At 38.5% G+C, this 14,208-nt stretch overlaps 1 protein-coding gene across 1 annotated transcript in view; it reads left to right on the top strand.

Annotated features, from left to right (window-relative positions):
- TTC6 (tetratricopeptide repeat domain 6) overlaps nt 1–14,208 on the top strand; it is a 249,006-nt gene that overhangs the window by 71,277 nt on the left and 163,521 nt on the right. Inside the window, exon 6 of the mRNA XM_012555603.2 lies at nt 6,880–7,074. Within this exon, the coding sequence (XP_012411057.2) occupies nt 6,880–7,074 (195 nt within the window). The remainder of the gene's footprint in view (nt 1–6,879; nt 7,075–14,208) is intronic.

The following is a 14,208-nucleotide window of genomic DNA, read 5'->3' as shown; positions in this document are numbered from 1 at the left end:
AACTCTCTATAATGTACATGTTGTGCCTAGAAATGAGTAGGTGCTTTGCAGTGCATATTAGTAATAACAACAGTAAAAATAAAACAATCATTCCTTGAGAGACTTCCAGGGACCAGTTATGATATAGCTATTATTTTTATCAGTTCTTACAAATACAAGAGTTTTGAGATTTTTATTCTGATTTTATAAAAAACCTTCAGAGAGGCTAGTAATACAGTGTTTAAGTTTTAGAACCAAGATTCTGATCCAGGCCCAGCTTACTCCAAATTCTATTTTCTTTATACTGTGCTGTTTTCTGAGATCGCACAAGACACATGGAACAGTCAGTGAACAGATCAGCATTAACCCATTCGATGAAGAGCCAATATGAGTGACACAAGAATAAGGCAATGAAACATCTGTAAAAGAAGAAACAAAAGGAAAAATTATCAGAGAAGTTTGCCCATGAGATAATATTTGAAGGATATTTAGACACGGTCAGAAGACACTGGCAAGTTTTGCTGGCCCTATGATTTGTCCTGAGAATTGATGATAATGATAATAGCTAACATGTGCCATGCAAGAGACACTGTTGTAAATTCATTCACTTCTTTCTTTTTTTTAAAGCAGCTTTATAGAGGATGCACTAATGTTGTTATTCCCAACTTACTGGAGAAGTATGTGAGGTATACAGAAATTAATTGACTTGCTTATGACCAAGAGAGGATTTGAACTGGGAGTTGAACCTAGGCAGCCTGACTCCAAAGTCCCTAGTCTTAGTCACTATGTTAGAGGTAGGACCAGCTGCTGGGAACCTTGAAACTTAGAGAGGGGAAGTTAGGTGGATGCAGTAAGTAAAATAGAACCATTGTACTGTGTAAAGGAGTATCTAAAGAAGGTAATTTGGCAAAATGTATCTGTCAATTTTTGTACTGTGGTGGCTTGCCAGTTGCTATGAAGCTGGAATCTATGTCACTGGTATTTCAAATACCAGCAGAGTTATCCACAGTGGACAGGTTTCAGCAGAGCTTCCATACTAAGACAGACTAGGAAGAAAGACTTAGTGGTCTACTTCTGAAAAAATTGACTGTGAAAATCTTATGAATAGCAGAGGAACATTGTCTGGTATAGGCCAGAAGATGAGCCTCTCCAGTCGGAAGGCACTCAAAATACTATTGGGTAAAAGCTGCCTCCTCAGAACAGACATTCAGGCAGCTAACAGAGACGTGAGGAAGTGCTTGCAATCACTAGCCATCAGAGAAATGCAAATCAAAACTACAATGAGATACCGTCTCACCCTGACATTACTGGGACGAATCAAAAAATCAGAAAATAATAGATGTTGGAGAGGTTGTGGGGAGATTGGAACTCTTATGCACTACTGGTCGGAATGCAAAATGGTACAATCATTTTGGAAAACAGTATGGTGCTTCCTTAAAAAGCTAGAAATAGAAATACCGTATGATCCAGCACTCTCACTCTTAGGAATATATCCTAGAAAAATAAGAGCTGTCATACAGATAGACATATGCACACCCATGTTCATTGCAGCATTCTTCACAATAGCAAAAAGATGGAAGCACCCTAAGTGCCCATCAACAGATGAATGGATGAACAAACTATGGTACATCCACACAATGGAATACTACACAGCGATAAAGAACAGTGATGAATCTGTGAAACATCCCACCACATGGATGAATCTGGAGGGCATTATGCTGATTGAAATAAGTCAATCACAGAAGGATAAATACTGTATGAGACCACTATTATAAAAACACATGAAAAGGTTTCCACACATCTTTGATGGTTATGAGGGAGGGGAGGGTGGGAAGGGAAAAACACTAACTAGATTAAAAAAAAAAAAATGACTAGGAAAGAGCTACCTTCTCAAAGTAGCGTCGACCTTAATGATATGGATGGAGTAAAGCTTTTGGGACCTTCATTTGCTGATGTGGCATGACTCAAAATGAGAAGAAACAACTGCAAACATCCATTAATAATTGGAATATAAATGTTTTAAGTATGAATGTAGAAAAATTGGAAGTTGTCAAAACTGAAGTGGAACACATAAAGATCAATATCCTAGACATTAGTGAGCTGAAATGGACTGGTATTGGCCATTTTGAATGGGACAATCATATGGTCTACTATGCTGGGAATGACATCTTGAAGAGGAATGGCATCACATTCACGGTCAAGAAGAACGTTTCAAGATGTATCCCGAAGTACAACACTGTCAGTGATAGGATAATATCCATACGCCTACAAGGAAGACCAGTCACACAACCACTATTCAAATTTACGCGCCAACGTACTAATGCCAAAGATGAGGAAATTGAAGTTTTTACCAACTTCTGCAGATTGACATTGATCAAACATGCAATCAAGATGCATTGATAATTACTGGTGATGGGAATGTGAAAGTTAAAAACAAAGAAGGAGGATCTATAGTTGGAAAATATGGCCTTGGTGATAGAAATGATGCCAGAGATCGCATGATAGAATTTTGCAATACCAAAGATTTATTCATTGCAATACCTTTTTTCAACAACATAAGCGGCGACTATACAGTGGACCTCTCCAGATGGAATACACAAGGATCAAATTGACTACATCTGTGGAAGGAGATGATGGAGAAGCTCAATATCATCAATCAGAACAAGGCCAGGGGCCAACTGTGGAACAGACCATCAATTGCGCATATGCAAGTTCAAGTTGAAGCTAAAGAAAATTAGAGCAAGTCCATGAGAGCCAAAATATGACTGAGTATATCCCACCTGAGTTTAGAGACCATCTCAAGAATAGATTTGACGCATTGAACACTAATGACCAAAGACCAGACAAGTTGTGGAATCACATCAAGGGCATCATACACGAAGAAAAGCAAAAGGTCATTAAAAGACAGGAAAGAAAGAAAAGACCAAAATAAATGACAGACAAGACTCTGAAACTTGCTCTTGAATGCAGAGTAGCTAAAACAGACGGGAGAAATGATGAAGTAAAAGAGCTGAACAGAAGATTTCAAAGGGTGGCTCGAGAAGACAAAGTAAAGTATTATAATGAAATGTGCAAAGACCTGGAGTTAGAACAACAAAAGGGAAGAACAAACTCAGCATTTCTCAAGCTGAAAGAACTGAAGAGAAATTCAAGCCCTTAGTTGCAATATTGAAGGATTCTACGGGGAAAATGCTGAAGTACTCAGGAAGCATCAAAAGAAGATGTATGGAATACACAGAGTCACTGTACCAAAAAGAATTGGCCGATGTTCAGCCATTTCAGGAGGTAGCATATGATAAAGATCTGATGGTACTGAAGGACGAAGTCCAAGCTGCATTGAAGGGAATGGTGAAAAACAAGGCCTTAGGAATTGATGGAATACCAATTGAGATGTTTCAACAAACGGATGCAACACTGGAGGTGCTCACTCGTCTATGTCAAGAAATTTGGAAGATAGCTTCCTGGCCAACTGACTGGAAGAGATCTATTATTTGTGCCCATTCTAAACAAAGGTGATCCAGCAGAATGTGGAAATGATCAAATAATATAATTAGTATCACACACAAATAAAATTTTGCTGAAGATCATTCAAAAGTGGATGCAGCAGTACATCCACAGGGATCTGCCAGAAGTTCAAACCCGATTCAGAAGGGGACTTGGAATGAGGGATAGCATTGCTGATGTCAGATGGATCTTGGCCGAAAGCAGAAAATACCAGAGAGATGTTTACCTGTGTTTTATTGACTATGGAAAGGCATTCGACAGTGTAGATTTTTACAAATTATGGATAACACTGCAAAGAATGAGAATTTCAGAACACTTAATTGTGCTTGTGAGGAACCTGTACGCAGACCAAGAGGCAGTCGTTTGAATAGAACAAGCGGATACTGTGTGGTTTCAAAATCAGGAAAGATGTGCATCAGAGTTGTATCCTTTCACCATATTTATTCAATCTGTATGCTGAGCAAATAATCTGAGAAACTGGACTAGATGAAGAAGAATGAGGCATTAAGACTGGAGGAAGATTTATTAACAACTTTGATATGCAGATGACACAACAATGCTTGCTGAAAGTAAAGAGGACTTGAAGCACTTACTGATGAAGATAAAAGACTACAGCCTTCACTATCAATTGCACCTCAGCATAAAGCAAAAAATCCTCACAAGTGGACCAATAAACAACAACATGATAAACAGAGAAATGATTGAAGCTGTCAAGTATTTCATTTTACTTGAATCCACACTCAACGCCCATGGAAGCAGCAGTTAAGAAATCAAACGACGTATTCCATTGGGCAGATCTGCTGCAAAAGACCTCTTTAAAGTCCAAAAAAACAAAGATGTCACTATGAGGACTAAGGTGCGCCTGACCCAAGCCAAGGTATTTTCAGTTGCCTCATATGCATGAGAAAGCTGGATGATAAGTAAGGAAGACTGAAGAAGAATTGATGTATTTGAATTATGATGTTGGTGAAGACTATCAAGCATAGCATGGGGTGCCAGAAGAATGAACAAATCTATCTTGGAAGAAGTACTGCCAGAGTGCTTCTTAGAAGCGAGGATGGCGAGACTCTGTCTCATGCACTTTGGAGATGTTATCAGGAGGGACCAGTCTCTGGAGAAGGGCATTGTCATGGTTTGAATTATATCCCCCCAAAAGTGTGTGTATCAATTTGGCTAGGCCATGATTCCTGGTACTGTGTGATTTTCCTGTATGTTGTAAACCTGCCTCTATGATGTTAATGAGGGAGGATGGGTGGCAGTTGTGTTAGTAAGGCAGGACCTGATCTACAGGACTGGATTGTGTCCCGAGGCAATCTCTTGAGATATAAAAGACAGAAGTGAGCAGTGAGACAGGGGGACCTCATACCATCAAGAAAGCAGTGCCGGGAGCAGAGCGCGTCCTTTGGACCGGGGTCCCTGCGCCGAGAAGCTCCTAGTCTGGGGGAACACCGAAGAGAAGAAGGCCGACAGAGAGAAAAAGCCTTCCCTGGAGCTGATGCCCTGAATTTGGACTTTTAGCCTACTTGACTGTGAGGAAATAAACTTCTCTTCGTTAAAACCATCCACTTGTGGTATTTCTGTTATGGCAGCACTAGATGACTACGACAGACATCCTTGGTCAAGTAGAGGGTCAGTGAAAAAGAGGAAGACCCTCAATGAGATTAGTTGATACAGTGGTTGCAACAGTGGGCTCAGACATAGCAACGATTGTGAGGATTGTGCAGGACTGGGCAGTGTTTTGTTCTGTTGTACATGGGATCGCTATGACTTGGAAGTGACTCACGGGCACCTGACAACAACAACAATTTGGTAGAAGTTTGCAGGATAGGTTGAAGAGGGGAAGAGATGGAGGGTAGGATGCCCAACCTGATTGGCAGACCCCCCACTGATACAGTCTGAGGTGATGACCTTGGCTGGGATGTGGTGGCAATAAACATGGAGAAGCAGCACACCTGAGCAACACTGGATGTGCAAGTGAAGGAGAGAAGAGTCAGTAATGACTCCAATGTTTTTACCTTGAGGACAAGGAATTTAGGAGAGATGGTGATACAGGTGATGAGATTTGGATGCTCTCAGCACAGGGAGAATAGCTGAAGCAATGAAGATGGTTTTTCCAGTGTAGAAGAGAAGATTGAAGCTTGGAAGCCAAACCCAGGTTGGAAGCTGGAGAAAAAAAATTCAGTGACAAAGTCAAATTATGGTTAATTTGAGAGGTAGGTGGAAAGCTGGGATAGTTCAGGCTTAAAAAAAAAACTCATGGAAGAAGAATAATCTGAAGAAGGACTCAACATTATCAGCTGTGGCTTGGAGGTCATAGAGAACATGTTCTATGATTTGATGAAAAGAAGGTCATTTGGTTAACATAAGGGTATAGTTAAGTAGGGGAGTGGAGAAGGAGGGTAGTGAATAAGGGCTGTCTTCATCTCAGGAGTCATCAATAGGCAATAATGGGAAAGAAATTTGGCTTATAGACCGTAACGTTGAGTTTGGGTCCCAGCAGTCACTCCACTAATTTTATGACCTATCCAAAATAAGGATAATGATACTTCCCATATAGGTTCATTGTGAGAGTAAAGAGAAAGTCTGTAAAGTACCTAGCACAGAGCCTGGCACGTAGTAGGTTCTCAGTAGGTATTTGTTGATTGGATGGCAAGTGGCACTGGGAATTAATAAAGCAGTTCTTTGTGCCCCCTTCTCTACTTTGGAAAGTCAGAACAGAGACAAGTTCCAGTATAGTGGAAGGGGGGATGCCACACTGATTTAGGGAGTCACAGGTCCGCAGAGGCTAGTTAATGGATGATGGATAATTGTTCTACTTCTTCAGGGACATTAGCATTCAAGCAGAGGAGTAGAAGAATAATGCATGATGTCTGGTTATGATGTCTCCAACTAAGTGACAGAGTTCAGGAGAATAAGAGGTTTGGGGAGGGATGATAATGAGTTTGCTTTTAGACATGTTGATTCTGAGGTGTCTGTGAGGCAGGTTGGTTGAGATGTTAGTCAAGATGGTTGGGAATATGAGTTTGAAGCTTGGGTCAGTGGCTTTAGATTGTGATAGTAAATTGTTATAAACCATTACTATAGTTCTAAATCTCATCTCCTACATTTAGACATCCTTTTTAGAGCTTAGATCCCTGGTGATGCAGTGGTTAAGAGCTGACTGCTAACCAAAAGGTCAGCAGTTTGAATCCACCAGCTGGTCCTTGGAAAGCCTGTGGGGCGGTTCTACTCTGTCCTATAGAGTCTCTATGAGTCAGAATCAACTTGATGGCAGTGGGTTTGTTTTTTTTTTGTTTTGTTTTAGAGCTTGATCTAAACTGTTAATATAAAATGTATGTGTGTTTTATGTCTAAAGACCACAAAAGATAAAAGCTCTCTTCCTTTTCTCCTTTGCAGAATTCCACAGGACCACCCCACCCCTAGCCTTCACGACCTGTGCACCACTATCCCAACCCACCGGCTGCCCATTGACTTGTGTGTGGCTTCTCGGGTGTATCATACTGCCGACAAAAAAGGCCACAATACTCTACTTGAAATACTTGGAACATCTTTCTCAGATGATCACTCTACATATGAAGAGCAAAGAGATAGGTAAGACTTCCACAGGTAATTTTGTTTTAAACTATATTTAAGTGGTCAAAGAAATTCTGTCTTTGAGGTTTAAATTTTAAAGAAAATTCTGTTCTAGGATCAGGTTTTTGTTCTTTTCCATTCCTTTTCCAGTCTCACACAGACGAGGTCAGTATCTCCATTTCCTGCCATTATTGCCATGAACCATAGCCTATCATTAGCTAACCTTTGTGTACTGGTTTATAGTGTCCAAAGAGTGTCACATACGGGATCTCATTTGTTCTTCATAACAGCTATGGAGTACAGATGTGGAAACTGAGGCACATAAAAGTAAAGCAGCTTAGCCAGGCTTACACAACTAAGAAAGTCACAGATTTGGGAATCCAGCCTGTTAAACCAGATTACACCATCATTGGGCGTACTGGGGTCCGGGTATCACGTACAAAAGTCATCTCTTGGAGTTCCTTCCATTTCTCCTTGTATCCCAGTTTCCTTTGGAATCCGAGAATTCTTTTGTGGGAGTCTATGATTTATAGAATCCTCACAAGAGAGGAGAAAAGGGAAGGCGGTTAACATTTAACAGTCACTATATTATGAGCATCGTGTTGTGTGCTTTGTATATGTTTCCTACTTAAATCTTCAACTGTTTAAGAGAGAAGTCACAATTTTCATTTTATTTATGAAAAAACTGGGGCTCCATAAGATCAGGTAACTTGCCCTGTCTTATCTTCAGATAGTGGTTAGAATCTGGGTATGTCTACCTTGGTTTTTCTCAACCTTTTCGTTATCACCCCCTTAATGAGATTTTTTTTTTTAGATCCTTTTTCTTCTAATGGCCTCTCCCCATGAAATTTTAATACCACAGATATACAGTAGATTTATCTCTGTACTGTGTGTACACATGTACCTTACACATAAAAAGAGTACAGTCATGCACCGCAGAAAGTCCATTCAGGCAACATTTGACTGCGTATACATCCGTGATCCCATAAGGTTATAATAGAGTTCAGAAATCCTGATGGAGAACAAGACATAGCAGACGTAACCAAACATAGCAAACTCAACAGCTTCCTGCACACAACATGTGTATCTCATGTCTCTTGGATACAAAGTGACTGTGCTGCCTGGCATATAATGGTACAATACATATATAACCTATAATACATATGTCTTGATAGTCATAATAAATGCATGTATGTGCTGTACTTTCTATCGTTATTTTAATGTGAACTTTCCCTACTTACAAATAAAAAGTTTACCGTATAACAGTGTATGCCTCAACGCGTAGGCAGTAGCATCCAATCTCGTGTATTGCCAGATACATTAGCTGAAATCAGTACCGTATACGTACAGTATTTTGGCTGTTTAGTCAATACAGGTACACTCCAGTATCCCGTATAGCTTTACTAAGTATATAATATGGTGTTCACACAATATCCAAATCACATGACGTCCTATTTCACAGAATGTATCGTGGACGTTAAGCCACACATGACTGTATATATTTTTTAACCTCCAGGAACCAATTTTCACACTTTTGGGGGCTGTATCACCTCCCTATTGAGAATGCATGCTCCTAAGGCTCTTGCGTTTCAGATGGGTTGGTAGGAATCCTGAGAAATCATCTACTACAGGCTTTAAGAGTATTAAAAATATTAAATATTACATTTCATTTAAAAGAGAAACTTTTTCAATATTTTAACTATCCTAGATTTGTGAGACTGTTTTAAAAAATCATTCAAATTATACTAATTATCACAAAATTATTAGTAATTTACCCACAGTTTTATGGTATTCTAAGCCCATTTCCTCAAACTTGATTTTTAGTAAAAATTGGAATAGTTTACTACATTCTTTTATGGTTTAAAATCACCTGATTACCCAGTGGTTAGTAATTACAATGAGTTTCGTTTGAATCTCTAAAAGAGGCTCATTCTCATGTTTATATTTGATTTAAGCAAAAGGTGTTTTTAGGATTTGTCAACCGTGAGGATGGTGCAGGACTGGGCAGCATTTTGTTTTGTTGTACATAGGGTTGCCATGAGTTGGAACCAACTCAATGGCACCTAACAACAACAACAAAGTATTCTCATTTGAATTTATTAAGTCAGTGTTTGCTAAATTTTTGAAAAAAAATCATATGTGAAGAATTTTGGAAATTTTGACACTGATTCAGTATCTCTAGTAGGAAAAAATTGTCCTGCGTGACATTTTCTGGAATGTCTTTTAGAAGCTTAAAGCTGGGAGTCAGAAATAAAGATGTAAGTCATGAAATGATGTTTTGAGCCATTTCTGTTAGCATTCTGCAAGCCAAGCATCATTTTGAAGACTTGAAGCTTCTGTTATTCATGTGAAGTGTTAAAAATGATGATTTCTTTCCAATTCTAAATTTTTTTTCTTTAAGTAGACCTCACTTTCTTTTCCCAAGAAAGTCAATAAGTGTTCTATTTGATGATGATAATTCTTGGCAATTTGTTCCTGAGTACCAAATAAGAAGTTAATTTGAGTACTGAATATTTAATTCTGTAGTATCCATTTCTTGAGGATTACCTTGGTAAACATAGCTTAACCTTTTCAAAATATATCTGTCTCCTGAGCCTACACGTTCAGAGCAATGTATAATTTTTTCTGCACTAATAAGTGTTCTCAAGAAAGATAATTGTAAACACAAAATGGATGCTCTTTCACTTGGTGACTTTTTGGTTTTTGTGTACAAAGAACAGTTAACTCCAAAGCATAATAATACTTGGTTATATAGTTTCAATGCTTTCCTAATCCTGTGTATAGTGGTTGTTACTTGTGGCAAACCTCAGGGATATTTTAATGGAATAGTAAGGGTACATACTTAATTTTATTTGAAATAGCAATGTACTATTTGAACTTCTGTTTATTTTGCTAAACAGCAATTTTGATGAGAACTATAAAAATATTCCACATTGACTACAGTTTTGCTTTTAAAAATAATTTCTAAATTGTTAACTTTATAGACATTATTTAGTTAGGATTCTTGACATGGAATTTCTGACTTTGGGTTTTATAACAGGAGAAATCATTAAAAGGTGCCATGAAACACTTCGATTAATGTTAATAGTTTGGTGAACAGACTCCCAGACATTTTTGTATATGTACATGTTTAAACTATACACGGCATTCTGTATTTTTTTATTCAATGTATGTGTGAACATTTAGATTATTTCATGATATTTACAAATTTAGTCAAGCTATAATGTAGGAAAATCCATAGGAGGAGAATTATTGATTCAAAATTTTTGTTGAAAATTTTGATGCGTATTGCTGGATTTCTCTTTAGAAAAGTTATACCAATTTATACTCTTACTAACAACTTATAACACGGTTCATTTCCTTACACTCTTACCAAAGTATAATTGTCATTTTTTTGATCATTTTGTGATCTGATGAGGAAAAATAACTTATTTATATTAATTTCTAGTAAGGTGAGCATATTTTTAGATGTTTCTTGGCTATTTGATTTTCTTCTTTTTGAGAATTACCAGTTCATAGTCTGTTGATTTGTCATTCATCTCTTCCTTACTGATATTTAAGTAATCGTTTTATATTAAAGGCTTTAATTATTTGTCATATATATTGTAGACTTTTTTCACTTTGTTGTTTGTTCTTCATTGTTGTTTATGGTATTTTATGCTGTACAGAAGTTTTAATTTTTATGTAGTTGATACTAGCAATTATTTCTTTATATATTCTTATCTTGATGTCATTCTTTTAAAGGCCTTTTCTACCCTTAGATTTTATACATATTCTCTCACATTTTCTTCTAGTAACTTTATGGCTTTGTACAGAAGTTTTAATTTTTATGTAGTTAATACTAGCAATTGTTTCTTTATATATTCTTATCTTGATGTCAAATCTACCCTTAGATTTTAAACATATTCTCTCACATTTTCTTCTAATAACTTTATGGCTTCCTTTTAAAAATTAAATCTTTGATCCATCTATAATTTATTTGGATAAGAGGAATAAGCATTATTTTTTTTCTAAAAGGCTAGCCAAATGCACAACATTATTTATTTCATAAATTCTCTTTCCCCCACTGATTTGAAATGCCAGCTTTTTATACCTTAAATTGCAATGTTTTATTGAGTCTGTTTATGGAATTTGTTCCGTTTCGCTGATTTGTCTATGTAAAACTACTTGTGTATTTTTTTTATCCACCATTAATAAACAGAGAGTCGATGGCAGAAATACTGTTCTACAAACATTGGCTGACCTTACCAAGTCAGGTACCCCTATGACCAGATTCCTGGGGTAAGCAGTGCTTAGGCTTTATTTAGATCCTAAGGCCTAACCCTCAACTTAGCTTCAAATTGCAAATGAAATGCCTAGTCAAATTTAGAAAAAATGTGGATAGACCATTATTTCTATACATTAAAATAGCAACAACAACTGGAAAACCAAAGGTTAAGGGTCATAATTCAGTGTTTAAGTTTATTTTTTATTGTTTTGTTGCAAAATAATAATAATAATTGTAAAAATGGCTTGGGAGAGGTGTCTGACCTCCTCCAATCCCGCAAGGGGACAGGAGAACCAAGATCAGCAGCCCAAGACTGATTCCTATGAGGCAGAGGTCAGACGTGCCTCCTCTTTCCACCATCTTTACCAACTCTAATACCAACCGTCCCTCCCACAGTACTCTGCTTCTCTACTGGGTTCGATTATTCATTGCAATGGCCACACAGATCTCACAGACCACACTTACGATTATGGGGTTTATTAAACAAGTAACAGTTACAATTCAGGCTCAAGAACATTCAAGATATACTTCTTCCATCAGGACAGCCTCTTCCCAGCCATGCTCGCAAGCATGCCTCTCCCTGGCCTTCAGTCTCTGCGCAAAGGCACTCAGCTTCCTCTCTCCAAGGGCTGGGAAGCCCACCCACCGTCTCCTGCTGCCTGGTCTCTCCTTCCTTGGTGGTGAGCTCCTCTCTCTGCTCTGGAATTGGCTCTCTTTTAAGGCAAAACCGACCAGTCCCCTTGGTAGGCCACAATTACCCTATCACACAGTCACCTGGGTGGGAGTAACAAGCCCATAGCTAGAAAGGCCGCACACAAAAGTAATTAATCACACAACAATAATATATTTTAGAACATAGAAATATGCAAAAAACCAAAAACAAACCATCCAGTTACTCAAAATGTTACCACTGCAGAGATAATAACTGTTAAATATTCTTGAATATTCCATTTCAGACTTTTCCCTATGCAAATAAATCATGTAGAACAAAACTGGGATAGCGCTATATACGTATTGTTTTGTTACCTGGTTTTTTACTTAGTATGTTGTAAACATCTTTTCGAGGCAAGAAATATAATTCTGAATAATCACTTAATCAGCATATATATAGTTTGTGTACCAACTATGTGGTAGGCATTGAGTTAGGAATTAGGGGGAAGCATCTGCAAACAAGAGAAACATAATCCCTGCCCTCAGGGTACTTGGAGACAAGAAGACAAGAAAGGTGGTGAATTACTTATTGTGCATGTGATGATTTTTGCAGAGATGAGCAGGGTGCTGTGGAAACTCATATGAACGGTCTCTGGTCTTATCTGGGGAGGTCTGAGGAAATGACAGTTAAATTGAAACCGGAAGAATGAGTAGGACTTAGCTAGAAGGAGAGGAAAGACTGTTTTACGTCCCTACTACTCAAAATGTTGTCCACAGACTAGCAGCGTCAGTGTAACCTGGGAACTTGTTAGAAAGGCAGGATCTCAAGGCTCTCCACAGACCAGCTGAATCAGATGACTCATATGTGCATTAAAGTTTGAGAGGTCCTGCCCTGGACGATTGGAACCCGTCTGAGAACTGAAAAGAAGCGCAGTATTAGAGAACAGGAGGCGCAGTGTTGACAGTTGAAGCTGGAGAGGAGGCAGGAGTCAGATCATATAGAACTTTATTGATTCCGTTATATGTATGTGAGCGTGCTTGAGTGAGGGCTTGGGGGAGGGATTTTTATTCAAAGTAACTTGATTGGGAAGCTGTAGATAGGGTTTCTGAGGAAGAATGACACGACCAGTTTGCAGGTCCTATTTTGACCTCTCAGCAGCATTTGACAGAGTTCATCACCCTTTCTTAATACACTTTCATGCCTTGGCCTTTGGGACTGCACTCTCTTTGGGTTCTCTTCTGGCATTCTTGGCTATGCCTTCTCAGTCTCCATTTCTGGTGTCTCCTCATGTCTTAGACCTCTAAATGTTGCCGTGCCTGGGGCTTATTCTTGGACCTCTTTTCTTTTCAACTTGTACTCCTAAGGTGATCTTATTATCTAGGACCATGGCTTTGAATATTATCTATATGCTGATGACACCCATTTATATATATTTCCAGTTCTGACCAATCCCTTAAGCTCCAGAAATGTATATCCAACTTATTGCTATCTTACTTGGTTGAATAATAGACATATATATGTCAGTTAAAATATAGACTAAGCTGCTATAATAGACCCCAAATTACAGTGGTTTAGATGAATTAGAAGTTGATTTCTCTCTTGCCTAATATTTAAGATTTGAACAGGCTGGTGAGGTACTTCACAAGCTCATTGGGGCTCAGGTTCCTTCCTTCCATCTTTCTTCACTGCTAAGCCTTTAAAATATAGGAGGGATGTTAAATTTGACCACTTGCACTACTTGCACCTGGCCAAGTTAAAATCATCTCTCCTTTGTATTATGGAATCAGTCTTCTAACTGCTTTTCTTGTTTCCATGCTCATCCCCCAGAAACCCTGGTGGCGTAGTGGTTAAGAATTATGGCTGCTCACCAAAAGGTCAGCAGTTCAAATCCACCAGGTGCTCCTTGGAAACCCTGTGGGGCAGTTCTACTCTGTCCTATAGAGTCACTATGAGTCAGAAGACACTCGTCGGCAGTGGGTATGCTCATCCGCCAATAGTCTATTCTCAGCACAGCAACCAGAGTTATCCTTTAAAAACATTAGACAGATCATGCCACATCTCTGCCTACAGCTCTCTCAGGGCTTCCCAGTCCCCTCAGGGTAAAGTCTAAAGTTCTTACAATTGCAAAGTTCTTACGAAGTTCTGAGATTCCCCAAATGGTCTGGCTCACCTGCTACCTTTTTGATATAATCACCTACCACTCTCTGCCACCATTCAGTGCACTCCAGTTCCA

This window comes from Trichechus manatus, unplaced genomic scaffold, assembly GCF_000243295.1.
Source record: "Trichechus manatus latirostris isolate Lorelei unplaced genomic scaffold, TriManLat1.0 scaffold00043, whole genome shotgun sequence".
Classification (NCBI taxonomy): domain Eukaryota; kingdom Metazoa; phylum Chordata; class Mammalia; order Sirenia; family Trichechidae; genus Trichechus; species Trichechus manatus.
Note: the sequence above shows the minus strand (reverse complement) of the source record. Positions and strands in the feature narration are given on the sequence as shown.